The 25534-nt window shown below is 40.2% G+C and overlaps 1 protein-coding gene across 3 annotated transcripts; it reads left to right on the forward strand.

Annotated features, from left to right (window-relative positions):
* The first annotated feature begins 109 nt into the window (after positions 1 to 109).
* scaf8 (SR-related CTD-associated factor 8) lies at positions 110 to 23857 on the forward strand. Of its 3 annotated transcripts, XM_078795914.1 has the most exons (21): positions 163 to 276; positions 959 to 1042; positions 6875 to 6956; positions 16220 to 16264; positions 16491 to 16652; positions 16761 to 16917; positions 17019 to 17146; positions 17264 to 17440; positions 17527 to 17606; positions 17699 to 17810; positions 17932 to 18060; positions 18290 to 18399; positions 18577 to 18770; positions 18859 to 18959; positions 19156 to 19269; positions 19441 to 19597; positions 19724 to 19851; positions 20248 to 20389; positions 20470 to 20517; positions 20606 to 20818; positions 20897 to 23857. In XM_078795914.1, exons 6-21 carry the CDS (start codon positions 16839 to 16841, stop codon positions 22597 to 22599), a joined length of 3615 nt encoding a protein of 1204 aa, XP_078652040.1. In that variant the 5' UTR covers positions 163 to 276; positions 959 to 1042; positions 6875 to 6956; positions 16220 to 16264; positions 16491 to 16652; positions 16761 to 16838; the 3' UTR covers positions 22600 to 23857. The 3 variants fall into 3 exon arrangements, with proteins under 3 accessions (XP_057946557.2, XP_078652040.1, XP_078652041.1); XM_058090574.2 differs by lacking the exon at positions 6875 to 6956 and having other exon boundaries at positions 110 to 276; XM_078795915.1 differs by lacking the exon at positions 163 to 276 and having other exon boundaries at positions 980 to 1042; positions 6878 to 6956.
* Positions 23858 to 25534: the final 1677 nt, after the last annotated feature.

Below are 25534 nucleotides of genomic sequence, written 5' to 3' on the forward strand. Positions count from 1 at the left end.
CTGTCTCGGATTGGTGATCTTGTTTAATTGCGGGCAAATGAAACACGACAAACCAGTTTTCTACATTATTCGGCGATGACTTACCCGGAGTTCCCCCAAGCCGCCGCTTGGGGTCGCGGGTCTCTGCAGTTTTCCGTCTGTGCTTGTGCGCCATATTGGCAGTCTCCTCCATCTCACCAGACGTTGAGCATGCACGTCTCTAACCTGTTATTGAGGAGATAAGTCATCGGAGACCGAAACAGCACCATGGAGGCGGTGAAAGCCTTCAACAACGAGGTTTGTTGGAAACCCTCGCTAACAGTCGATATTTCATTCTTATGGTAGCCGACATTAAGCTAGGTAGCCGAAGCTAACGTGAAGTAACATTTGTCTCACACAAGGCCGCGTAACTGTATACAATGATGTAGCTGATGAATGATGTGATTATTTGTGAGAAACACGCTTCCAGTCAATATACTTAAAGTGACTGAAAATGTATGTAACTCCACTGTGACACGTATATATCTACAGTGTTTTAGGGTAAACTTGATAACGTAGCCTGCTGCTAACGTTAGCACGCTGCAAGTTAGCTAACCCTCCTCAGTGACGTGATAACATAGGGAGCTAGCTTCCTTTACATCTGTACAAATGCTAACTTTGGCCCTATGTAAACTGGAAATACGGTATTGACACTTCTTGACTAGAGCATCACACCTTGAGTTTTTGGGTAATATAGTCCCCACGACAATAATGGCCATTTGGTCAGCCGTTTCTCGCTTGGCCGAGTCAAAGCTGCAAGCTAACGGTCACCCGGTACCCCCCTCAATAAATCAGCGCTGTACATGATACCGTCTCACCAGTCAGTTCAAACGTAAATGTAGCAAATTATACCAATAGTTTTCAATAATGTCCATGAGGTTTACAAGCTTGGAGGGAATACACAAAAAAACTGACCATTATCCCTCTTTTCATTTTACAGCTGTACTCGTTGAATGAGTACAAGCCCCCCATCTCCAAGGCCAAGATGACCCAAATCACCAAGTCTGGCATCAAGGCTATTAAAGTGAGTATGCACAGTAGAGACATTAAGTGTGACGTATCTGGAATAAAGTTTGCAACAGAGCAACATCATGTTCTAATTCTTGTGGCTCTATCTAGATTGAGTTGTCTTTTGCATTATTTATTAAAAAAAAAATCAGGCAGCATCCTGCAAAATTATTATTACAAATCCGTTAATAATAGTTTAGTATGGCAAGAAAACAAATGACGCGACTGGAGCTCTTATTCGGTATGAAAACAGGTGTCTATATCTTTGATGTGTCGGCCATAATATTTTGGGGGCAACACTCCACATACATCAGATTGATAGCATTGCCGTGTGTAGGTTTTTTGTATTTTACCATGAGAGGTAATGTTTTGTTTTATTTTGAACAAAATTCCATACAAGTATATCACATTTTATACGTGGACAATTCAACATATCCGAAAAGCAGTAGGAAGTAGTCGACCTTAATATTAACACAAATTGTGAAACATTGTGCTGTAATGGGTAAGTGCATTATATATATGGTAGACAGGTAGGGATTGACTCTATGCGTTAAGGTCTTTCTCCCCATTCCCGAGTTGTGTGTCAGGAGTTATGACACTGAGCTTGTAAACCAGTAATAACTGGTCTGTAGTACTGTTGTAACTCTTGTAGATCAGTCCAGAGAATCATGTTGTGTTTGCCAATAGAGGAAAAATATCCCAGACAAACTTTTGGATAGAGAGGAAAACCCTTTTAAAGTTTTTTTTTTTTGTAAGGGCTTTAGTGTCAAAATAGGTATTTCCCATGACGCCCGTTGCTAGCGAGCTCATATGAACTTGTTTACTCGCAATAGAATGCACAGAAAAGAGAAAGAAATGTTTATGTTTCACATAAGTATTGTGAATGATGAAAACCCGCAGTTCTCCTCCTTTAGCCATCAATGCACTGACTGCTTATTCAATTAGGACGTATTGAATGATTTGCATTTTACGTAAAAATGTAGACGTGTTCCTCGAAACATGGATCAGCGTTGTGCACTGTCAGTGTCATAGAAACAGATGTAGCTTGGCTAGATTGTCGAATGGGATGTCGGCCTTTGCACAAATCGTGACAAAATCTTCAACTGCAATGGCCATGATCCTAGTGGTTAAGGAAGATATAGTCACAATGTGATTCCAACCATTTTATTAACAAGTGGCAAACACAACATTGTGTAGTTATGTTCATACAGCCCAAGTTGCAGTAGGATACTCTGTTAACTGCTGACAAGATGATTTTACAAGTTATTTAGTTGACCTGGCATTTTAGGTGGCAGGTTAGCGCGTATGATGAAAATTCCGTCACAAATGAGCCATCCGCTATGCAAATATACTGAAGGACTTGAACGCAATTTTTGTTGTACTTGTTTTTTTTAGGGCCATGAGGTTTGATTTTTGGTTTGTGTGTTTTGAGTGCAAAGTTTCTATGTCACGCCTCATTGCCCTATAGTAACGTACACATACTGTATATGTGTACACGGTATGGTCGTATACCATGCTCCCGGAGTCTTTGGCGAACCTTTCATGCACATACTTGCGGTTGTCCACGTCCATGGGTCGCTGCAGGAGTCTGTGAAGCAGTTTGGAACCGATCACACAGGTGTGTGGTCCAGATGTAGCAATCATGTGGAGATGTAATTACACGTGGTTGGTATGGTCATGGTCACGTGTCACCCTAGTGTCAGAGGCGGCTAATGGTACTGGGAGTGACTCCCATCCGTCTGGCTACCACATCTCGGTGCATTCCTGCCATCAGCATGCCTATTGGATGGTCTCGGGAAACTGGAATTAGTTGTGGCATCGTGAAACATTGAATCAATGATGCCATTTGTGTCGGTCTTTTATGGACCATCCTAATGGTATAAATTGCTGCACAGTAATGCTCAATAGTCACTCCCTCACATACCACCAAAGTCCAGTGATTTTAAGGAGTGGTCCATGCAGGGAGACATGTGTGTGATATCGACAATTCTTTACAATGGGGCAATGAGGCGTGACATGGAAACTTTGCAATAAAAACACACAAACTACAAATCAATCACATGGCCTTAAAAAACGACCACAACAAAAAAAATTTAAATTTTTTTTAAAGTCATTCAATGTATTTCCTGACACAACATCCTTTGGTGTTTAAACAAAAAAGTTCAAAACAGTCAGGCAGATTTTTTTGCAGGTCCCCGTGAATTATATTTATACATATTTGACATGGGCCAATTAAAAATTGATGGGGGGCCGCATTTGGCCCACAGACTGTAGTTTGGATACCCCTACGACAGAAAAAATAAGCAAATACAGCAGGAATCTGCAATTGGCTGGCAACAACTCCAAGGTGCACCCTGCCTTTTGCCCAAAGTCAGCTGGGATAGGCTCCAGCATACCTCCGCGGCAATAATGAGGATTAAGTGGCATAGACAATGAATTAATAAACACTCGGACCAGTATATCCTCGGTTTATGGGTAAATCACTGTGCCATTTCATCCCTATATTAAATGTAACGAATTGAATTTTTTTTACGTTAAGTTAATAGTAAATAGATTTTTGGTGTCAAATAGTATATAATAATAGGTAATGCAGATACATGTGAAGTGTTGCACAAATGAGCAAGGTGTACCCAGCGTTTCTGTATGAACATATCAAGCACAAGTACTTAAGATGTTGTCACTTTAATCGAACCACATTACAGTAGATCCCCTTGTCAGGAAATAGTGATCTCATAAATGTGATGATGTGGTCCTGCTGGTGAGAAAGCAACTCAGCTGGCTCTCTATAAGTATTTATTGCTGATGAGAATGTCGCTTGTTCGGGAAGGTTAATGGGCTCTTCATCATGAGATGTCTTCTTATTGACCTTCAGTGATTCCAGGACATCATAAATTTCAGTACCCAGCTGTACCTCATTTTAAGCAGTAATATCTGCCTGCAGTGACAATTGTATGCAAATTACAGATCATCTCACTTAGCTGTCCGTTTATTGCAAAAATCAATCAACATCAAAACCCAAATGACTGACCAAGCGATAGCTCTTTTTTTAATACATTGGTATTTTTTTAAAAATATATTCCATAGCCACGTGATGCTGAATCAATTCAACATCATTTGCATGTGTCATTGCTAGCTTGCTTGCTAGCCTGTAAATGAATCTTCGGTTCAATGGGAGGATGGCAACAGGACGAGTAAGATAAGATAAGCTATGCCATTATTAGTCCCAGAAAGGGAAATTTTGTCGTACTGCCGCCATATTTAATACGGATACAAAAACACTATAGAGTACAGTGGAATGATGCTAGGACGCAAAGGCGCGGTCACAGGAGTAAAATATTGCTTGAGTAACATAATTTCTCGTGTTGAGCCTGTAGGTTGATGATTAAAATCTTTTTTGAGAGTGAAAGAGAGAAATTTGAGACAATGTTATTGTCTGTCTGCAAAAAGTGTATGAGGGGTTTTTCAGCCTTAAAACGTATTAATTGTAAAGCGTTTGCTACTTCGCGGATTTCACTTATTGAGGGCTAATTTGGGAACCTAACCCCAGGATTAAACGAGGGAACACTGTCATGCTTTTAAAAAGAATAGATGCTTGCTTTGTGTCAAAAATTTCCAGTCATCTTTATTTGTTTTCCTCTCTTGTTGTGTTTAAGCTAATAATCACCAACAGTTACAACAGAAGCCTTTCCAACTTAGAAACCCGCCTCCCAAAATTAGTAGATCCCACATTCATTTGTATGTGCATTTTTCACAAAATCCAGCAAAGCAGCACAGGAGATTGTTACAAATGTCTGTCCATTTAACAGCATTGGAATTTCGACAATAGTCGCTGTCCTAAAACAAATCTATTGAATGTCACACGTCAACACAACATCAAGGCATAAGGGACTCTACCCTGATGCTACCTCCAAAACCTGACAATCCCCTGTACACCCCCCAATTTTTCACAAAAACGCCAGCAATTAATTGAAGTCTGTCCATCATAAATCATTGTATTCTTATTTAATATAGTCTACATTGTTTTAATGCAGAGATTAGGCAGCGACCATTGTGTGCAGTGTGTCGAGATGACTGCACAAGAGAACCAAATCAGTGGTACGGTTTATTACTATTGGTACATCAACAAAAAGCATCCTGGAAAGTAGGAAGATATGGTTTATAAACTTTCAAACCATAAGAGATTGACAGACACTTCAGTGGTATCAGGTTTATGGGCTTGTCTGTGTACATCAGCTGTGTTTCTGTCAGCATATTGGTGCAGTTTAAAGCAGTGGTGATTTTGGATAGACAGTGCATCTTTTATTAAGTTCTGCCCCTTGAGCTTCTTCTAATTGAGTTCTGATAAAACTATTGTACATAGCCGCATATTTTTCCCAATTGCTAAGTCTGCCTTGAAGGTTAAGTTAATTTAATTTTGTATAATGTGCACCGTAAGCCATTTAACTTTTTAATTTCTGGTATCATACCGATACTGCAACTTTGAATGTAATTCGATATCGATCCAATATTAGCACAGATCATGTAAACGTTAATGACTTGTATTGTTGTGTGAAATGTTAGAAAAGACATGATTGAGTGATATTACGCAAACAGAAAACAGTCAGCAATAGTATGTATTAGAAATACTTATTTACTTAATGCTTCTAGAGTGCCATTTTATCCACAATTAGCATAATGTAGCGAGGCTTGAGGTGTTCAATTAAGCATTTAAACTCGACATTACTGAGCGCCAGCTGGCTGGCTCTGTTCTGTTGTAGCCAATGACTTTTTACTGGAGTTTCGCATGCTTTGGTTTCTCATGCTGTAGTTTCAAACTGGGTTGGGATCAGTGGTCTCACAAAAAACCTTATGCTGTTTTTGTTGATAGCCTTTAAAATGCGCTATGAGATTGGTCGTATTGAATTTCCCTGGTTCTGTTCTTTTGCACTCGGATGTTTTTGGTACTTTATCAAAAAAATATCGCCACACGGCCAACATCAGTTCTACTGCTTGTTAAACACACTCAGACATGCTGTTGTGATCACGTGACCTGTGTATGCTGAATCCGGCACTGCTGGATAGACGGATTAATCACACCCCCACCAGTGAACAGGGACCGTACTGTCAAGGGAAATAGTTTACCTCTCAGACACGAGACAAGCACTTTGAGAACAATATATTTAATTCATTTAATACAAACTTGGAAGCAACCTGTTGGATGGTAAAAGAAGAGTCTTAGTTTTTCTATGTAGGAGGATGCAAGTATCTCACCAAAGGAAGGAACAGAAGCATATATATTCAAACTTTATCAGTTAGAAACGCACAGGCGCAAGGTTGTCTAAGAGCCCATCGAAACCGAGATAACAATATGGGAATTTGTTTTGGAAACATAAGGTTTCGCTTACCCTGAGCATTTAATCATATCAGTAATTTCCTCAAAGCATGTCCATTTGACATTAAGGTGTGCATGAGCAAAAATACATACAGTATGTCGATGGATAAATAATATCAGCAAAATCAAATGGAATAATGGAGACAATGGAGTGCAATAACAAACCCTGAAAAAAGCACACAAAAATATCTGCTATTTTGTGATGGAAAATTTAAGTGCCCTCAAATAATTGATACATTGTTAAATTAACTGCTGTCTGTAAATGAAACACATGAAAGCCTTGATTCCTGAAAATCTTATCAGTGTAATAATATCATTGGACCATTATCAAAGTGTTGAAAGTGACACATCAACAAATCATTTTTTTACAGCGCTTTTTTCATCAAATGTTTGCCTATCTTGTTTTTTGTTAACTATCTACTGTGCATTTTGGTATTGCCTTGCCTTATGAATAACACTCGTTTCCCCTTCCCTCAGCAGCTCTCCCAGCTCCCCCAAAGCACTGGAGGATGGGGTGGAGAGAGTTACAAAGAGATAAGAGAATCCCTAACCAGCTTAGGTAGGAGTATGGGTTGTTTCACAAGGAAGATGGAAGAGCTGCCATCATTTTTATTTTTGGCAGCTCTTTTGCCTCAGTTGGTAACACACCACTGGTCAGGCAGTGATCTATAGCAGTGCTTGTGAAAGATTCTATTTGTGGCTGGTGATGCATTATTTTAAAGTAAGGACGTTATCAACACTGTTAAAAGTGCTAAATAATTGGTTGTGGTAAATGTAGATGTTGGTTTGTGGACATCCATATTTTAGTACACATTTCTCGCTATTCTACACTCTTGAACACAAAATACATTTGTGTTGCATTTGTAGATGGTACACACATCATGCTGAATATGCACTTTTCAAGAAGAAAGTGCAAGCAGCACATCAGTATTGCTGTGTTTATTTTTCACAGCATGTAATTGAGGCTTGGAACACACTTGGTGTAACAATGTTTTTCATATTGGAAGCAGAAAGTTTTGCTTTTTACATTTTACTTATGAGTTCGGGCTGTCTGTTATTTTGTCTGTTTGCATGCCATGAAATGCTAAAATGTTAGCATTTTATTATCTATTGACTTGGGCCTTTTTTGTTTTGTAGTTTAGTGGAATTTGTGTAGATATCTAGTCTACCAAATTGTCTAGTTGTTGCTCTGTTGGAGGTGTGTTTGAATTTTGATTAAAAAGTCACGGCTGTGTAACAACTTAGATTGTCTCAAATTGACATTCCCCTTCATGATCACAATGCTTGATTGTCCAAAAATAATTTGCATAACCAGCCACAGTGTCTGTTAAACAGTGTAGTGGTGAATAAGTAGAGTAAGTATTATTTGATTGGTTTAATGTCTTACTTTGGACGTTTTGTCAGTAATGTGGGTGTACATGCTAATGGCGTGCCGCTGCAGCACTGACAGAATGTGCTTGAACAGCACACACTTTAACTCACAGTAGCAATACAAACAGAGAACTTTGAATTACTTTGAATTTGAACTTTGAACTTTGAATTTGTATTACTTTGAAAGAGTTGTATGACATCCCCATCAGTATTGTAGTCCATCAACGGTGTCTTACCCTGCCCTTGGTCCCTTGAGCCCAGTTCTGGACGGATTTTGTTGATGAGAAACGTAGTACTGGTTAGTTGCTGGGATTGCTTAAGCAAAGAGTTTGGCCCCTCAAGACAGTATGTGTTCAAAAGAGAAATACATTTGCATAACAAAAATGCCTCCTTGGGAAAAAAAGCAGACCTCATAATCATGCAGTATTACTTTCTCTTTTCCGTTGCATCACTGCAAGCTGTCGCCTGTTCATTCTGGTAAAGATTGCTGCTGGGAAAGTAACACATGATTGTAAGGTCTGTTGTTTTTTTTCTTTCGAGGAGGCATTTTTGTCATGCAATATATTGTTCTACAAGTTGGAGAATAACAAGCATGTTTATCGAATCCATCACATAAAAAACATTAAGTGCCTTCCCTGGTCGTTTCCAGGCTACCTTATCACTCGTTCTACACTGTGTACATTATATTTATAATCCGCACTCACTTATATGCAGCCCGAGAACCATCATGAACATTTTTCATAATGGTAGAACACTTAAAGTCTGCAGGGGACATTTCCATCCCACATAAAAAAAAAAATTATTGACCTGAATATTCTAAAAAACATTCATTCATTCATTATTGATGAGGTATATTAGATGTTACACTCATTTCTTATGGCACTTATTACCCAAAACTAAGATAAGATACATTTTGGGGGGGAGAATTGACTGCCAGAATTTGGCAGTTTTTTCAATGTTTTATTATAAAAAAAATATTAGGCATGTTTACACAAAACCCAAGAAGTTATATGTTTTGCATTTTGTTCCTTTCCTATACCAACAATTAACCATATCGGGTCGTAATTATGGTGTAGCGTTACACCCCTACTTGACCACAAAAGTATGACGTTACTTTGATTCTACGTATTGCCCTTGGGTCCATTTTTTATATTAGTGAATGTATTTTGTTTCTCACAAACGGTAACATTACTCTGTGAGCATCTCAGAAAATTACATTTTTGTGCAAAGTATATTTGATTTCAAGAGTATTAGTATTAGAGCGTTACAATTGTTAAAGATACTGAGATACAGAATTTTGGTGTTTGTTAGCTGTAAAGTATTTTTATCCAACTGATTAACAAATTACATTCTTGAAATATTTCACTCTGAGTTTGTGAAATGAATAAGCTTTCACAAATGTTCAATTACATTGAGATGCGACTGTAATCAAGGAATCATGGTGTTTATGTGTCTATAAATTTTGGCAGTCAGTATAACACCTGAACATTTATTTAGAACATTTAATTATTTTATTAATACAAGAAATTAAATGAACTCAACTTTTGTAACCTCCCACTGTACTTTATTGCCAATATTGCAGTAGACAGGTATTACTGCAACAATTTGGTGCCTGGACTGATTATCCCTCAGCTGCTTTCACATACTAATAGACTTCAACAAGAATTGGACATTATTGTATTGAACGTGTGGCTTCTAATGTTGAGTCAAAGGGTAATTGAACTACTTGGTTGGTGACAGTGTTTCACCATTAATGCTGTTTCGGTTAGACATTTTACCCTGAACTTTAGATCATGTGTTTGCTGTTAGAACGTTCTCCATATGAGAAAACCTCCCTCACTGCCGTGTGTGAGGACGGCGTCTGCTTCAAATTGGCTCTGCCACTAACTCGCGCTGTGGCTTGCTTCACCAATCAGATGCCGCCATTCGTGGAGCAATGATGGAGGCAGAAGTGGAAAGAGAGAGGCTGCATCTGAGCCGAAATAACCCAGTTTTAAATTGATGTCTTCATATTGGCACATCAAATTTAAATAAAGGCCGATACCAATATACATCCAAATTCCAAATATCGGCCTCAATTATCAGTCTGCCGCATAATCAGTCATCCTCTACTATCGATGGTGCAGTTTGAGCATTTTTGAAATGTAAATTTTCCATTCATTGGACCGACAACTCTCCATTTTCTTGTCTCCTTGCCTCTACTCACTGCTACTCGCCTTGTCCTCCCAACTACAATGGGATTCTATTGGCTTGTGCTAAACAAGCCCAAGCACAACAGTGGCCAATCAATATCCACTTGGTGGTGTGACTGACCATCATTTTCCACCCCCAAAAACACAAGAAGCTCAACACATAAAAGCTGATTGATATAAATCGTAAGACCACTTGTCGGCACTCTGCAATTCTCACGTTGTGTAATGATTCTCAGCTGTACAAGCCACACTCACTGACATTGATACTAATATTGGAGGCAGTGCAAGAATAAACATGCCCTTGTCTCTTTAACTCCAAACCTGCACTTCGTTAGCGGGTATTGATTCTTGTCATGATGACGTCGTTGTACTCACATTATTTCACTTACCACGAGTTTCGGCTTTTAACAGTAAATTTAGGTTTTATTGGCCAATTCCGAAATCATACGGCCTTCTGTTTGAGTTTTGTGGCATTTTTGTAAAATCCAGTTTGTTTGTTTTGTTTTGCTGATGAAATTTTTCACAGTCACAAAGTGGCAAAGTAGTGCAACTACCACTGCTTACACCATTTTCGTCTTCAGTCCTAGCAAGCTATAGGGCATGCACAAAAACATGCACGCTGTAAACCGATTGCTTCACTCGCGATACCCGGTGCATGTCTCCAATGTTGATTAATGTAAAGTTTTGTGGCTGATTTTTATTGATACAGAAGGCTGCTACTAGCAGAGCTGAATTATTTACTTCTTAAACCGGATATCTGGTCACATCAGTTTGTTTACAACCCCATTATTACAACGCTTGTTGTCAGGGGGCCTGCATGTGTATTTATCTAATCACATACCGTGCAGTATATTGCCTGTGTAATACGTCAATGATTCCGTGGCCTTGACAAAACAACTTAGGAAACACTAGTAGTAAAGGTGCATGAGGGCTGGGGAAATCTTAATTGGATCAGGTCTTGGGTCACAGTGCTTTCTGGATTCTAACTGTTTCTGGAATTGTGCATTGGATGTTTCTGACAATAGTGGTTAGGCGCATGCAATGCTTTGGTCACTTGTACAGTGCCCCATGTAACGTTGAATGCAATCCATTTTGTAATTCTGGTTGACCTCCCGATTTGTTTAGATTTAATTTAATTTCATCATTAAAATTTCTATGCTCTATACCAGGGGCGTCAAACTTGTTTTCACCGTGGGGAAACCGTAAAACCCTACAAATATATAATCACCCACGATATTATTACACGTTTGATTATTTATTTGTTATTTATTGACCCGGAAATCAGAAGCCAAAGTGCCAAACAGAAATTCCTGTATACAACGGTTAGCAACCATCGCGTTTAGCAACCATTAAAGATGATTAAAAAACAATATGTATATAAAAATTTTTGGACAAATGTAATTTCCAGGCTTTCTTGAGACGCGATGTGGTGGGCCTAATCCACACCCGGCCTCAAGCGTGACACCTGTATTCCACAGTCTATTTGAATGATGTCTTAACATTACAGCTGTGTGATCTGAAACAAAACAGCAAAATTTCCCTTGTGCCATTGATGTTCATTGAGCTGTTCTTTGTTTAACAAAAGAAAATACACCTTTCTAGTATGAAAGTATGAAAATCTGCACCATTTTTAGAAACACTAAAAATGTATTCTCGTTACTGAATGTGAATAAAAGTGAGTTAAAAAAAAGGTATGCTGGAGCAAGAGGAGCAAAAAAAAATCAATTTTGTGTTTTGTCATTAGGGGTGTCACAAGATTTCTTGTCAAGATGTTCTGGGATTAAAATGTGACAAGATTTCTCGTTAATTTTGGCGGCCTCAGTATATTGCCATTTGTCTGTTTTTCCCATCTCTCGCCCCCCTGTGAGAATGATATAAGTTTTGCACCCTGCAAAAGGTGCCTCAAAAATGTCTCACCCGGGTGGCACTTTGTAAGGCTTTAGATTGGTGTGGTGAGTTCGAGGCTTGCGATGTGATCATCCGTCAGGCAGTGGCTATAAAGCCCTGGTCCTAACCCGTTGCAGCACAATTCCCCTTCTTGATTAAATAGACGGGAAAGTGTCGCTAAGCAATGGCAAACTTTGTATGGAAAAAAAACAATGTTTTTTGATACACTGCCCCCTGCGCTTTGGTAGTATAAAGTCACACATGGTCTCAAGCGGATTTCTGTGCGGCTCATTTCAGCGTAGCTCTTTTGTATGGAAAGTATAACCTCAGTCTTAGGTTTTTGCAACACTAACACAGGGATGGAATGCAATTACAAGACAAAAATAACCACCCAATATATTATATTACTGGTGCTATTACTGGAGCCATTAAAAAGAAAAATAAAATTTAAAAACTTGTTCATCTGCCGTCAATGTTTGCGACAAAGACCACATTCCTCATCTGTTTTCCTGTCAAACACGAGCGCAAGCAAAATATTCATTATTTTCTACAGTATTTTTCAGGCACAGTATTATTACTTAATAGTGGGTGAGGACTGGAGAAAGGGAAACCCCAATTTAGTTATCAATTTTCATCAGGACTGTCAAATTCTTATCTGTTTTTTGTGGGCCATCTTTTGATTAGCTTTGTAAATTTCAGAATACCCTCATTTATAAGAAGAGTTTGTGGGGGTGAATTGCTTGAACCAATAGTGGCTTTAAAGAACTATTATTTCTGTTCCACTGTTGCATGGAGTACTTTTTTGTAAATGTCCTTTGAAGGTATTCCGTTTTTTTAAACATTCGTATGTTTAATGTGTTTCTATTAGGACTGGACTATCCTTGAAATATTTAGCTTGAATATCGATATACGCTATATATCGTAATTTTTTCCCACAAAGTGAGTTTAGACAAAAGCCAAATATGGATGCAAAGTTTTATTAAAATCTAAACAATCTTATAGAATAGCCGCTGAAATAAAATAGTATATTATTTTTAAAATAAATATAGGAAAAGGGTAAATATACAGTTCAATCTTCAGTGCAATCATGCTGCACTCACGGTAGTCTCTGCAGCCGGGCTCGTGCCGTTAGCGCTTCCATCTCACGGTCCCCTTGACGATAGACGGTAAACAGCAGTTGCTCTTGACTGTAAACAATGGAACAAACGGCAAACTACAAACGTAACAAGATGAACATCCATAGCTGCACACTTGCTCAAGGGGTCAGCATTGCACAAAAAACAAGAATGTGATAAATAAAGCTCTATTAAACACTAAAGACGCAGCAGAAGACACAAGCTGCCTTAACTAGCTTGCACTCGGGTGGCACCATCTTGAAACATGAGACCTCCGTATAAAATCCAGCATATATCAATATGAATTATATATGCTTAACAAAAATATTGGTATTTTATATCAGACCCTACCAACCCTAGTTTCTACATATTTCTGTTATTAGGGTTGGGCAATTTTAGTTTTTTTTTTTTTTTTTTTTTTTAATACACTGGTATAGATTCTTCCAATGATAAGAAAATTACTCATACCGGTAAAAATGATGAGTTGATGACTGCACGCTGAGAATTAAATGCTGTCATCGTGCAAAGAAAGAACGTTCATGTGTGGAAGTATTTCGGCAGACTCATTTTAGTCATTATAAACGCTGAACCCCCTCCCGACCTAAACAGGTTGAAATGGTGATAAACGGCAGCAAAAGTTGGCTGAATCTCTTTTTACAGAGAGTTAATGGAAGCTAGCAAGGTTAGCTTGTGTGGTACATTTAAGAGGCACATTTATTTTTGAACAAAACTCCCCTATCTTCGCACATACGGAACAGTCCTTCAAAATAAGAGCGATTAATTTAAATTTTATATCGTCATATCATGATACATCTCAAAAATATTGTGATATATTCCAAGTTCCATATCGCCCAACCCTTTCCGCTACTTCACTTCACTCCGTATATATATAGATATTGTGATGTATCGATGCAAATTTTCTTTCCAATGTATTAACTTCAGCATAATCGCTGTTTCATTATATTGTTGGTAAACTGAGATTGTATTTATTGTAATACAAGTTGCTGGTCATTCCCACCCATACTGTGCGCTGGCATGCTAGTCGTACTGTCATCTTTAAGCATACTGTCTAGGTTCATATTAGTTGCAATAGCCATTTAGACATTCATGCAAAGACTTGTTTATCTTAAAGAGAAGTACAAGTAAACGCAAAACTTCCAGGTCACTACAATGTCATATTTTCTTGTGGATAGGATTTGAATACAGCTTTATATAAAATCAACAATAATGCCAATGTAGCGACCTTTTAGTTATGTACAATGTTAAGAGTTCTGCTTGTGTGTGTGTGTGTGCATGTCGCGCTGCATATGTAGAGACGGCTCCATTTGCTGTTATTGTTCTAGCTACACTTGCCAATTTTATTTTGGTGTGATAGCATATTAAAGCAAACAGGCCTTTGTGTCACTATCAGCAGATAGCTAAATTCAGGTATCAGGATTGGATCAGAAATACATTATTTTTTTTAATTGTATCGGAAGTAAAATTATGTGCATGGGTGCATCCCTATTTTGTTAAGAAATTATTTAAATTAGTCACATTTAGGTGCAGCCATATATATTTTTTACTACCTTCCATTTCTACCTTCTATTGGGACTGACGGGTAGGACTCTTCAAAATCACTCACATCAGTGCTTGGTGTGGACAAAATGGTTCCACTAAATTTTTAATGTTTCAATTTGAATGTTTTTTTTAGATCAAGTAGTTTGCAAAATAAATTAACAAAAAAATGTGACTTGTATTCCAGTGCGACTTATGTATGGGGTTTTTTTCACCTAATTATTCATTTTCGGCCTTGTGCGACATACTCCGGAGCGATTTATACTCCGGAATATACTCCGGTATATAGCTTATTATTTCCACACATATTGACCACAGTTAGTTTGAAAACCAATTGAAATATCATTAAAACATTTTCACTGTGCTTTATTTTGATAAACATGCACTGAAATTGCCTGTCTGCCGTTGTTAGCAGTAGTGTGCGTCCATGTGTGACCAGATAAAAGTACATGACATATCTTGTGTTGATATTGACTTTGTTTCTTATCGAGATAATGAAAAAATGTATTTTAAACTAAAAATCTACTCAACTACTCAATCTACTCAAAATCTAATCAACTGTATAAAATTTCTCCTGTATTCGTATTATTCAAAATCAGACATCAAATTTAGGTTTGTGTACATAATTTTGTGTACTAGTCACATAGAAGTATTGGAATAAATAGGTCAGGTATCAAAATGAGGCTCCACATTTTATACTCTCACTTGGAGTGCTCTCAGCAAAATTAACAGTTTTGCAATGTTCGCGATGTTCTGCTGGTTTAAAAAAAAAAAAACTTAAGTCATACATATTTTTTGTCATAATAATAAAAAAATGACAGACGCAGCAGCGGCTCCTATGCAGCACACCACCACAGCTTCAAAAACAATTCTGCCCTGCACGGAGCCCTGATCATTAAACACCTTTTGACAGACCAGTGACTTGACGAATGAGTGGTGCTGTTGCAGCAAAGGCGTTACAAACTTCATATTTTCTTCCTGTTGTCAGTGCTTGTCTGAATAATGGTATTACCATGCTAAGTAATAGGACAAACGGGATTTATTCATTACAAAGTGCAGTTATATTGACGACTTGAATACCTTTTTAATATTTACATGCCATAACCAGGCCATTTATTTGGTAATTTGGTCAGAATTTATGTTCCTGTGGATTATTATTGCATGTACTTGTCTACCTGGCAATGGGACCTAAATTGTTTTATTTTGGGAATGGAGATAATCTTGCAAATTAAGGAGCCTGCATCGAGAGAATGCACCATCAGCAGTACTTTTCTGTGTTTGTTCTACAAGTTTAATAAGTATTCTAATGGCATGAGGTATTTGTGCTGGTTTGTAATCGTATTATCATTTAGCATGACAAACATGTTCAAATCGGAATGACCTTGTGGGTTAACAAATACTGTATGGAAACCTAAAGAGACACAAATATGAAAGTAATTATATAACAGGGTTTAGAAAATATATGAAAAAACACAGTTTTGTTGAGCACATTCATTGTCAAGACATTGTGCGTGAACATCTTGAATACTTGGAAAGCAGAAATTGTTGGACTAAAGCCCAAAATGTTTTGCTGCCATTGTGTGAATGGGAACATTGCCTCTTCAGCTTTTTATTTTAATAACTGAAGTTTTAGCTGTGTAAGTGTTTAATGCTCTTTTTAGATCTGGCTCCTAACACATTTTTTTATCTTCTTTTTTCAGTTCTACAAGCATGTTGTCCAAAGTGTGGAGAAGTTCATACAAAAGGTGAGACTTGGGACTTTATCCAGCAAACAATTGTCAATTGATAGAAACCAACTCACATTAAATGTGAAGAAAATATGATGAGAAGTATTAAACTGAATGCCTAATAAATCACAAGCGAGATAGAGGTACTGTACTAACTGTAATCTATAATAACTTAAGATACTGTTACAGTGCACCATAGTATAATGGAAACACCGATTGAAGCTTCTTGTTCTTGCCTTTACAGTGCAAACCAGAATACAAGGTTCCTGGATTGTATGTCATCGACTCGATTGTGAGACAGTCACGTCACCAGTTTGGCACAGAGAAGGATGTTTTTGCTCCACGCTTCAGCAAGAATATCATCGTAACATTCCAGCACCTCTACCGTTGCCCTTCAGATGACAAGGTCAGACTGTGCGACTTGACTGGCCTGTAAAGCTAATCTGAATCCATCAATATTTGCAGTAGTTAGTTATTTACACTTTGCCTCTTCCAACTGTTTATATATTTCCAGAGTAAGATAGTGCGGGTTTTAAACCTGTGGCAAAAGAATGCTGTCTTCAAGAGTGACATCATCCAGCCCTTGTTGGACATGGCTGCAGGGATTCCTCCTCCGAGCGTTACTCCCATCATGCCTAGCAGCGTTGCCCCCGTCAATAACGCCACACCTGGTTAGTTAAGAGAATGTGTTTTGTGAAAGTCTTTTATGTTGGGATATTTTCTAAATTTGTGAGGGCCCGTATTGATGCTGTGTGTTTCTGTTTGTGTCAAGGTACCCCAGCCACTCCAGCCACCCCAGCTAACATTGTCCAGGGTCTTCCAGACTGGGCTTCACAGATCACTAACACAGACACGGTTGCAGCTGTGGCACAGATATTACAAAGTCCCCAAGGGCAACAGGTAATTGTTGATTATGGTTTCTTGTAGAACATGTAGAATTTCTACACACTAAGGCAGTGTTAAGGTATGAAATATTTTTGCATTTGTGTTTCCAATTTTGTGGATTTCTGTCTTCAGCTTCAACAGCTTGTACAGAGTCTCCAAATGCAGCAGCAAAAGCCCCAACCATCATTGCTACAGGCCTTGGATGCTGGTCTGGTTGTGCAGCTGCAAGCTCTGACTGCTCAACTCACTGCAGCTGCAACTGCCAACAGCCTCAATCCCCTCGAACAGAGGGTCTCCTCCTTTAACAAGGTACTACTAGCTCATCACCCCTACAGTTCTCACTCCCATTTTCTTTTTGGGCCTATGGATGAAAGAGCTGTGTGCTCTTTTTTCAGAAACTCTTGGGGCAGTTTGACTTTGGAAATGATTCTGAGCGTAATGAAGAATCTAAGAAGGAAACGTCCTCCTCTCAATTGTGAGTTTGCTGTGTTTTATCTCAGTACGGTTTCTATTACCTCACAGTTTGTGCTACAGAACATTTGCATCAAAGTTGTTGACTACTTGCAGGCCCATGGTGTCGGAGCCCATCAACAGCTCGTTGTTCCACCAGCTTGCTGAACAACTGCAGCAGCAGAACCTGGAGCAGTTTCAAAAGCAACTGCTTGAGCACCAGCAAAAGGTACTTACATTTCCTCAAATTTGGAAGCCCGTGTAGAATGATATCCCGACTGTCATGTATATTGTTGACTTGGAATAGTAAAAACGACCCAAATAAACGCACCACTTTTGCATGATTACAGGCTATGAGCATAGAAGGACAGGATAGTATCTTTGGACAAGAGAACTCAGTTGCAACTGCTCAGAGTAGCAGTCAGCCACAGCTTCCTGAGACTGACAAGTTGGACGACTCCATGGACAACCAACAACAGGTATGCATGCTATGCTTGTAATTAATTAATGCAGTTAATATAATTTTATCACAGTATCATCTAATGCAGGCTTGCTCATTACGTCCATCTCAAGCTACCGCTAGATAGCTAAGCTAGTTTGGGTCGATCACGTAAACCTCACTTTGATAAATACACCTTGCATTCCGCAACAAAGTAATAGTTTAGGTAGAAGCAAAGCATTTTTAAGTGTGTTGAATTTGTACTGTAGGACATGGATCTTGATGAAGGGCCTGATGGAATGGAAGAAGATAACTTTGAGGCAGAAGAAAAGAAGACTGCTGGGACACGTTCCAGAACACGGTCACGGTCCCGGTCCAGGTGAGTCATAACATAGTTCTTAGATGGCTAAATTAATATTTGACATTTTTTCAAGACACATTTTTTTTTTCCTGTAAAGACACATTTTGATGTTATTACACAGGCAGGCATTTAATAAATAAAACAAACCGAAAACATGTGTAAACCCCTTGGGGTTTTGCTTTTCTGACACGACAGGTCTCCCAAAAGGCGAAGATCCAGGTCCCGCTCTGGCTCTCGGAAACACAAGCATCGGAAGCGGTCACGCTCACGATCCAGAGATCGTAAGAGGAAGACGTCACGATCGTACTCCAGTGAAAGGCGTGCCCGAGAGCGAGAGAAAGAGCGCCAGAAGAAAGGATTGCCTCCTATACGATCCAAAACTCTGAGTGGTAAATTGACATCATTAATCTTATTTATTAATTTATTAATTAACTGTTTTTATTGTAATTAATATTGTTTGTTTCTGCTCTAATCTAGTATGCAGCACAACTCTGTGGGTCGGCCAGGTGGACAAAAAGGCTACTCAACAAGACCTCACAAACTTGTTTGAAGAGTTTGGCCAAATAGAGTCCATAAATGTAAGATGACATAAATTCCTAAGTACATTATGATAAGTTTGTCATCAGTAATGCAAAGTTTGTCATTACTGTTTTACTCTGTCAAAGAATGACAGTTTTTCTTTTTGGTTATTCCATGTTATTTATTGAGTATGTATGCATCAAGGTCATTTTAAGTCCGGTCATGTCTTAATGTTATCAAATATGTTCTTTACAGATGATTCCTCCGAGAGGCTGTGCTTACATCTGTATGGTCCACAGACAGGACGCCTACCGTGCACGGCAGAAGCTCAGCACAGGTTCCTTCAAGATTGGCTCCAAGATCATCAAGGTGCATTTTGCTGTTGCACTTAAATTTGATTGAATGCAATGTCATGTCCCCTGCAGTATCTTGTAATTTAATTCTCCATTGACCTTGCAGTGACCTGGCTTTCTGTGTACATTGATACTGCTCTTGAATGGTATTTTGTTCTCTTACCATCATCAATGCATTTTAATGCAGATTGCCTGGGCCTTGAACAAGGGAGTGAGACAAGAGTACAAGCAATTTTGGGACGTGGACCTTGGAGTCACATACATTCCCTGGGAGAAAGTCAAAGTAGATGACTTGAATGGATTTGCTGAAGGAGGAATCATTGATCAGGAGACTGTCAATGACGGTGAAATTCTTATTTATTTATTAAAACAGTTTATGGGCTCACCCAACGCTATCCAAACACATTTGTTATGCCTCCCCAAGTGATTATTGTGTTTTAAAAAATAGTTTTGCCACTTTGCCCGTTCAGAATGGGACACTAAGACTTCGGAGTCAACCAAGGATGTCATCGGCCAAGCAATTAGCACTGAGACAACATCAGCATCTAATAACCAGAGTGAAAGCTACAACCGGCAGGTCACCATGATGCCGGTGCAGGTAATAAAGAGATTTAGAGATCTAATTAGTTTGGCTTTTTTATACTTGTTTGCATGGATGTGATTGAAATGCTAATTTCCTGTTGACCTTTTAAAAATATTCTGTAATACAGATGGATGGGGTATGATGGATTTTTGGTATTGGCTTCCAATATCAGCGTAATTCACATATCGGACATTTCTGATGCCCTATGTGGAGTTTTTCAATCCATAAGTAGGGTTGGGCATTGTTTGAATTTGACCGATTCAGATTTCTTGTTTGGACACCAGTTTCTAACGATTGTCAAGAGGCATTAAAGTCATTAAAGTTTGCATGTTTTAATAGAGGGAATTTCAGAACTTCTCCATTATTTTGCCGGTAATACAACCCAAGTGTTTCTTCTCCTCTCTTACCTAGCTCCCAGTGCCACAGGCTGTTCCTGGTGCAGTAGGCCTGGTGCCTCCTACCTATCCTGTCACCATGAGCATACCCCCACCAGGATATGGGCCGCCACCACCATTCATAAGGCCTGGCTTCAGTGCCTCACAACCACCTCCTGGTAAATATATTTGTCATGTGAACATTTGGCATACGTACGATAGGTCCTAGTTTAACTTCCAATTATTTTCTGTTGTACAGGTTTTTTGCAGGCAGCACAGACCGCAGGCCTGGCCTCGGCACCAGCTTGTAAGTGTACACGCTGTTAGACGCGTGTGATTATAACAATCATTCAGAGTGGAGCTGAATGTCTCTTTGACCGTTCACCCTCTTGTAGCCCTCGTGCAGCCCTCAGTGGCAACCAGCCAAGAAACAGTGAAGGAATCACCGTTCGGCGCAATGATCCCAACCACCAGCTCCATCCCTGGCAGCTTCATGTCGTCAAATATGCCGGGAGCCAGTGTGTTTAATGCCGTTGGAGTTCAAAGTCAGCAAGACAAACTGCCACATTCTAAGGGTTTGGATGGAACACCGGAGCTCACACTTCAAGGTGGAGTAATGCTAACCGATGATGTGATAGGTAAGTCATGAAGTGTGGAACGTGACTAACTTATTTTCTCCTTTGTAGGCATGCAGAATGCCGTTCGCAGTGGAATGGGTCTTTTAGGCATGCACCCCACAGCCTCCATCACTCACCCACTTCACCAGCCGCCTGGAATGACAGGACAAAGAATGCCGGGAATGCTTCCTCTTGATGTGCGCCCTAACCTCATTCAGCCTGGGCACGGCGCTCGCTTCCCTCTCCTCCTGCATCAGGGACCTGGCCAGCAGCCTGGCGGCCTCCTTGACGCTTCCCTTCAGGCTCAAGCCCATGTCAGGCCCCCCTTCGCTCAATTAGATCCTTTTAACAGGCCGCCTCACCAGGCCAATAATAATGTATCTAAGGCAGAAGAGTCCTCTTCAGGGGCAGATGAGGGGAAAGACCAGGACTACCGCTTCCCCCCAGTTGAAAAGCAGAGCACAGGTTTGCTGAGAACCCCCCCACCAGAGCATCGGGCGTCACTTGGTGGCGGAGGAGGAGGAGGCAGGCCTGCCTTGCTGCAAACCCCGGGGACTCAGCCTGCCAGAAACAGTCTGCTCGGACGTCTGCAGGCCCTTGCTGGCTTTACCCCTGATAACCCCTGGAACCAGTCCAGAGGGGACTTTGATGAACGAGATAGCATACGAGGTGGTCCTCAGGAGGATCGCCCCTCCCCAGGGCAGAACTTCCCAAATCGCTTTGACAGCCGTTCTGGAAGCATAGCCAAAAATGTAGGTGGCCCACAGCCCTGGAACCGTAGTGGTGGCGCCGCAGGAAATTTTGAAAGTGACTTAGATGAGCGAAGATCCCAATGGGACAGGCAGAGAGATAGGGATGAACGAGAGTTTGACTTCAGGAGAGAAATAAATGGAAACCGTCACAGCCGAGAACGGGACAGAGGGCGAGATCGTCCCAGAGAACACGACCGCGATAAAGACAGAGAGCGAGGCAATTGGACACCCGTTCTCCCTCTACAGACACCTCTTCTGCCAACCCCACCCCTGAACCCCAAACTGGCCCTGAACCAAGGGAAGCTGCTCTCCCCGCTCAAATTTAACACCCCCAATCAATCTCGATTCCAGTCCCCCCTGTCTCAACCTCAGGCCAAACCGCCTTTGTTAGGTCAGAATCAGCCACCCGTCGTGTCACCAGAGCCAAGCAAGGTCGGCCATGTTGCTGAGGCTGAACCGCAGCAAGATGTCACTACTCTCCCAGAGACCCCTCAAGACCACACGCCCTCAGCTCAAGCTGCACCCGACAAAACTCCGAGTCCATTTGCAGGCTCTCCCACGCGGCTCTCACAACAGCCCGACACCCCACTACTCACCGAATCACTACTCCCACCCACAGAGCAAACTTCCCCCCAGTCGTCTTCTGATGACACTCCAGGCCAGGCCACTCCAGTGGCCTTCATGCAGGCTGCCAGCCCCCCTGAAGAGACAAGGTACTCTCTGGAGGAGCAGCAACGTCCACTGGAGGAGAATGAGGAAGTCTTACAAGAGAAAGCTCCCTCACCCCAAGCCCAGTGGGTGAGTGGAGATGAGATGGACAAAAGCACTGTGATGGAGCCCACACCGGACGCCTCTCCAGATCTCACCTCGGAACCATCCGGTTCTCTGCTTCCTGAAAATGAAGCGGAGCAGCAGCAAGCTGCCCCTCCTAAGGACGTAGACATTGAACAGAGTGAGGCCATGGAGGAAGCGGCGAGTGAGCCAGTGCTAGACACTGACACAGACACTGAGGGGACATAATCATCACTCAGTAGGTAACAGATCATTTTGTAAAGTTGTCTCTTCTTCTCTGTACTCATGTCAGCAAAGCATCACCACCACCACACGGGACACTGACAACCAATAAGAAATTCCTCACAAATACCAGTGTACTTAAATAGCTGACTTACTCGTAGAACATTCTATTTGTGTTTTATTTCTTTTTTTTAAGTTGTACGACCATCACGTCTGATTTTATGAATCAAAGCTTGGCAAATTTTTTATCAAATTAACCACCAAAATGTTTCATTTGTCTGTGAGGGGAAATGAGCTTTGACCTTCCTATGGAAGCGAGGAGGACACCATGGCTGTTCAACAAAGAATCGAATTTAGTTGCACACAGTACTTGAAAAATAGTAGTCGCTGACTCATTTCTGTCTCCTCTTTTAAACGCTGCTGCAAAGTTTTAGTAAATGCTTGGGAGTCTTAGTCTGCACAGACAGTAATTCCATTACCGCTCGTAGAATCGGAGCCACTTGAAATAAAACCATGAACATGTTGTATCCTCCAAATCGGTGTATGTAATCTGTTTCTAAGTAATGCAGGCAAGCCAAGCAAACAACATAGCAATGCGGAGGAATATTAAGTCAATGGACGGAGGAGGGTTATGCTGGATGTCAGGTGCATATTGTTTTAGTGTGAAATAAACATCATTTGTCTCCTATAAACACATGCTTTAGGACTGCTTTCTGACCCAGGACCAGTGGAAACACTTCTTTACACACTTTACTGTCACTTCAGGCCATTTGATGTTCTTGGAACTCAAATCCATCCATAGAGCACTCTGGTGGATGGGAACCAGGGACTTGTAGTTCTTAATTATGGATGGCATCAGCCTGTGTGTGTGACCCTGGGCTTTTGCTTGCTGACTTGCAGATGATATGGGATTGTGCCTTTTATTGAACGGACTCTTATAACATAAATTTGCGATATACTGTACACCAGACGGTGTGTGCTTTGTAAAGGAAACGCTACCTGCACATAATTGACAGGCCTGACGTGTGTGTGCGTGTGTGTGTGTGTGAATTGTGGTAGCTGAACAGTTTGTACAGCACTCAACATAGAAAAGACACTATATACTCCTTGTTGTGTGCATGCAGGCTTGTACCAGCCATCTTTGAACCCTCCTGTCGTGTTCATTTCATGCTTGTAGTGCTTTTATGATGAGGCATACCATTAGAGGCTATACTGTTCCACTACAGGAGATGTGATGTTAAATAAAAGTTGAAGGTGCATCATATATTCCTACATTTTTTTCCCCCCTCAACCTAGATTTAGGCAACACAATGCAGGACACGAATGATGGCAAAATCACTTCTGATCATTACCACACATCATAACAAAAAGCAAAACACAAAATGATGTAAATTAACACACAATTCAGATGGCATATAAAAATCAAAAAGCACCAATTTGACTTAACAGAACCAAACGGCCATAAAAGTGCAGATGGTGGTTAGCTTAATCACCTCGGCTTGTGAAGCGTGAGTGCTTACCACAGCATTCACTGGCACCAGATGACTTGTTTAAGTAGTATCTGCTCAGATTAGACAAACCTGAACAGTGCATCACAGCCTAAAATATGGACCATATCCATAATTCTTCCATACATCTTATTATTCTTGTGATACCAAAAGCCAGGTAATTAGCAGCAAATGAGCAAAATTACCCATTTAACTGACAAGCTTAGGGTTTGGGATATTTGCATTAGTTAAACTCTAATGTAAATATAGTCCTACTTTTAGTGTTCATTAATACACAATTTGTTATTTAAGTGATGACTCTCTGTTTATGACAATGTGATAGCAATGATGGTTTAGACTCCTGTGCGTTAAAGCTACACCTTAACGTGAAGGAATGATAAAGTACCTGAAAATCCCTGAAATAGTCCTGTGTCAGTACCGGGTTTGACCGTTAGAGGGCAGCGTGGTACCACAGAAGTCATTACCCAGTGTTCATCTCAAGGAAATGGCCTCTACACATAGCAATATTTCAATTTGAAACAGCAGTGATTGTAAGGGAATAGAAAACAGCATTGAAATACATTTTGTTTACCTCTTTCCATGTGTGAATTTAATGGATGGAAGCTGTCCATTCGATGAGGAACAACAGCCTCATGACTTCACTCCTCGTGTGGAGACACTTGCAGGAGCATCCATCTTTTTTCCCTTATCTCAAACACAGCAATTCCAGTATTGATCCCCTCAAAACTGTGTTTGGAACTTCCCGCTGCGTTCAAGGAGTCTCTGCTGGGCTCAGTTCCTCTGATCAGACCCTGCAGGCTCTTTTAGAAGCTGGATCTTATCTCCAGTTTGTCCAGGCTACACCTTGAAGCTCATTGGTGTCCGGCCCTGCAGGAGGCCACATGCAGATGCAGAGGGTTTGGTGATATGTAGTTCTAGCAGCTGAATTATCATAAAGAAACTAAATATTTACTCACAAAGGTGGAATGAAAAAAAGACGACATTTCTCTCACGTCTCCCAAGAATCAATAATCACTTGCCATGGGGCCAACAGTGGGTTGGTATTGTTCTTTGTATTTGTACCATTTTAAAATATCTATATAATATTGAAAAATATGTTATATCCTGACAAATATAGGGCATTGCGTACAAACTGAACCAGATCACTGACACACTGTAGCGACCCCTAATGGGAAAAGCCGAAATATATTTTATTTAATAAAAGCACAGAAATCAGTTATCAGTTTTTCATTAAGATATTTTAAAAATCTTAAAAAATCTTTAAAAAAAAAAACAAATATATATATATAAGGCATTAGATGCATTCAAAGGTGCTGTGATATGTAGTATTCTACACTGGTCACTAGGTGGCAGTAATGTTACTGTATTGTTCAGTGAGACACAAGGACCAAACTTGATCGTCGGAACAACAGTGTTTTATTGCAGGTTTGAAT

This window comes from Doryrhamphus excisus, linkage group LG14 (assembly GCF_037039965.1).
Source record: "Doryrhamphus excisus strain RoL-2023G ecotype Guam linkage group LG14, RoL_Dexc_Guam_v1.1, whole genome shotgun sequence".
Classification (NCBI taxonomy): domain Eukaryota; kingdom Metazoa; phylum Chordata; class Actinopteri; order Syngnathiformes; family Syngnathidae; genus Doryrhamphus; species Doryrhamphus excisus.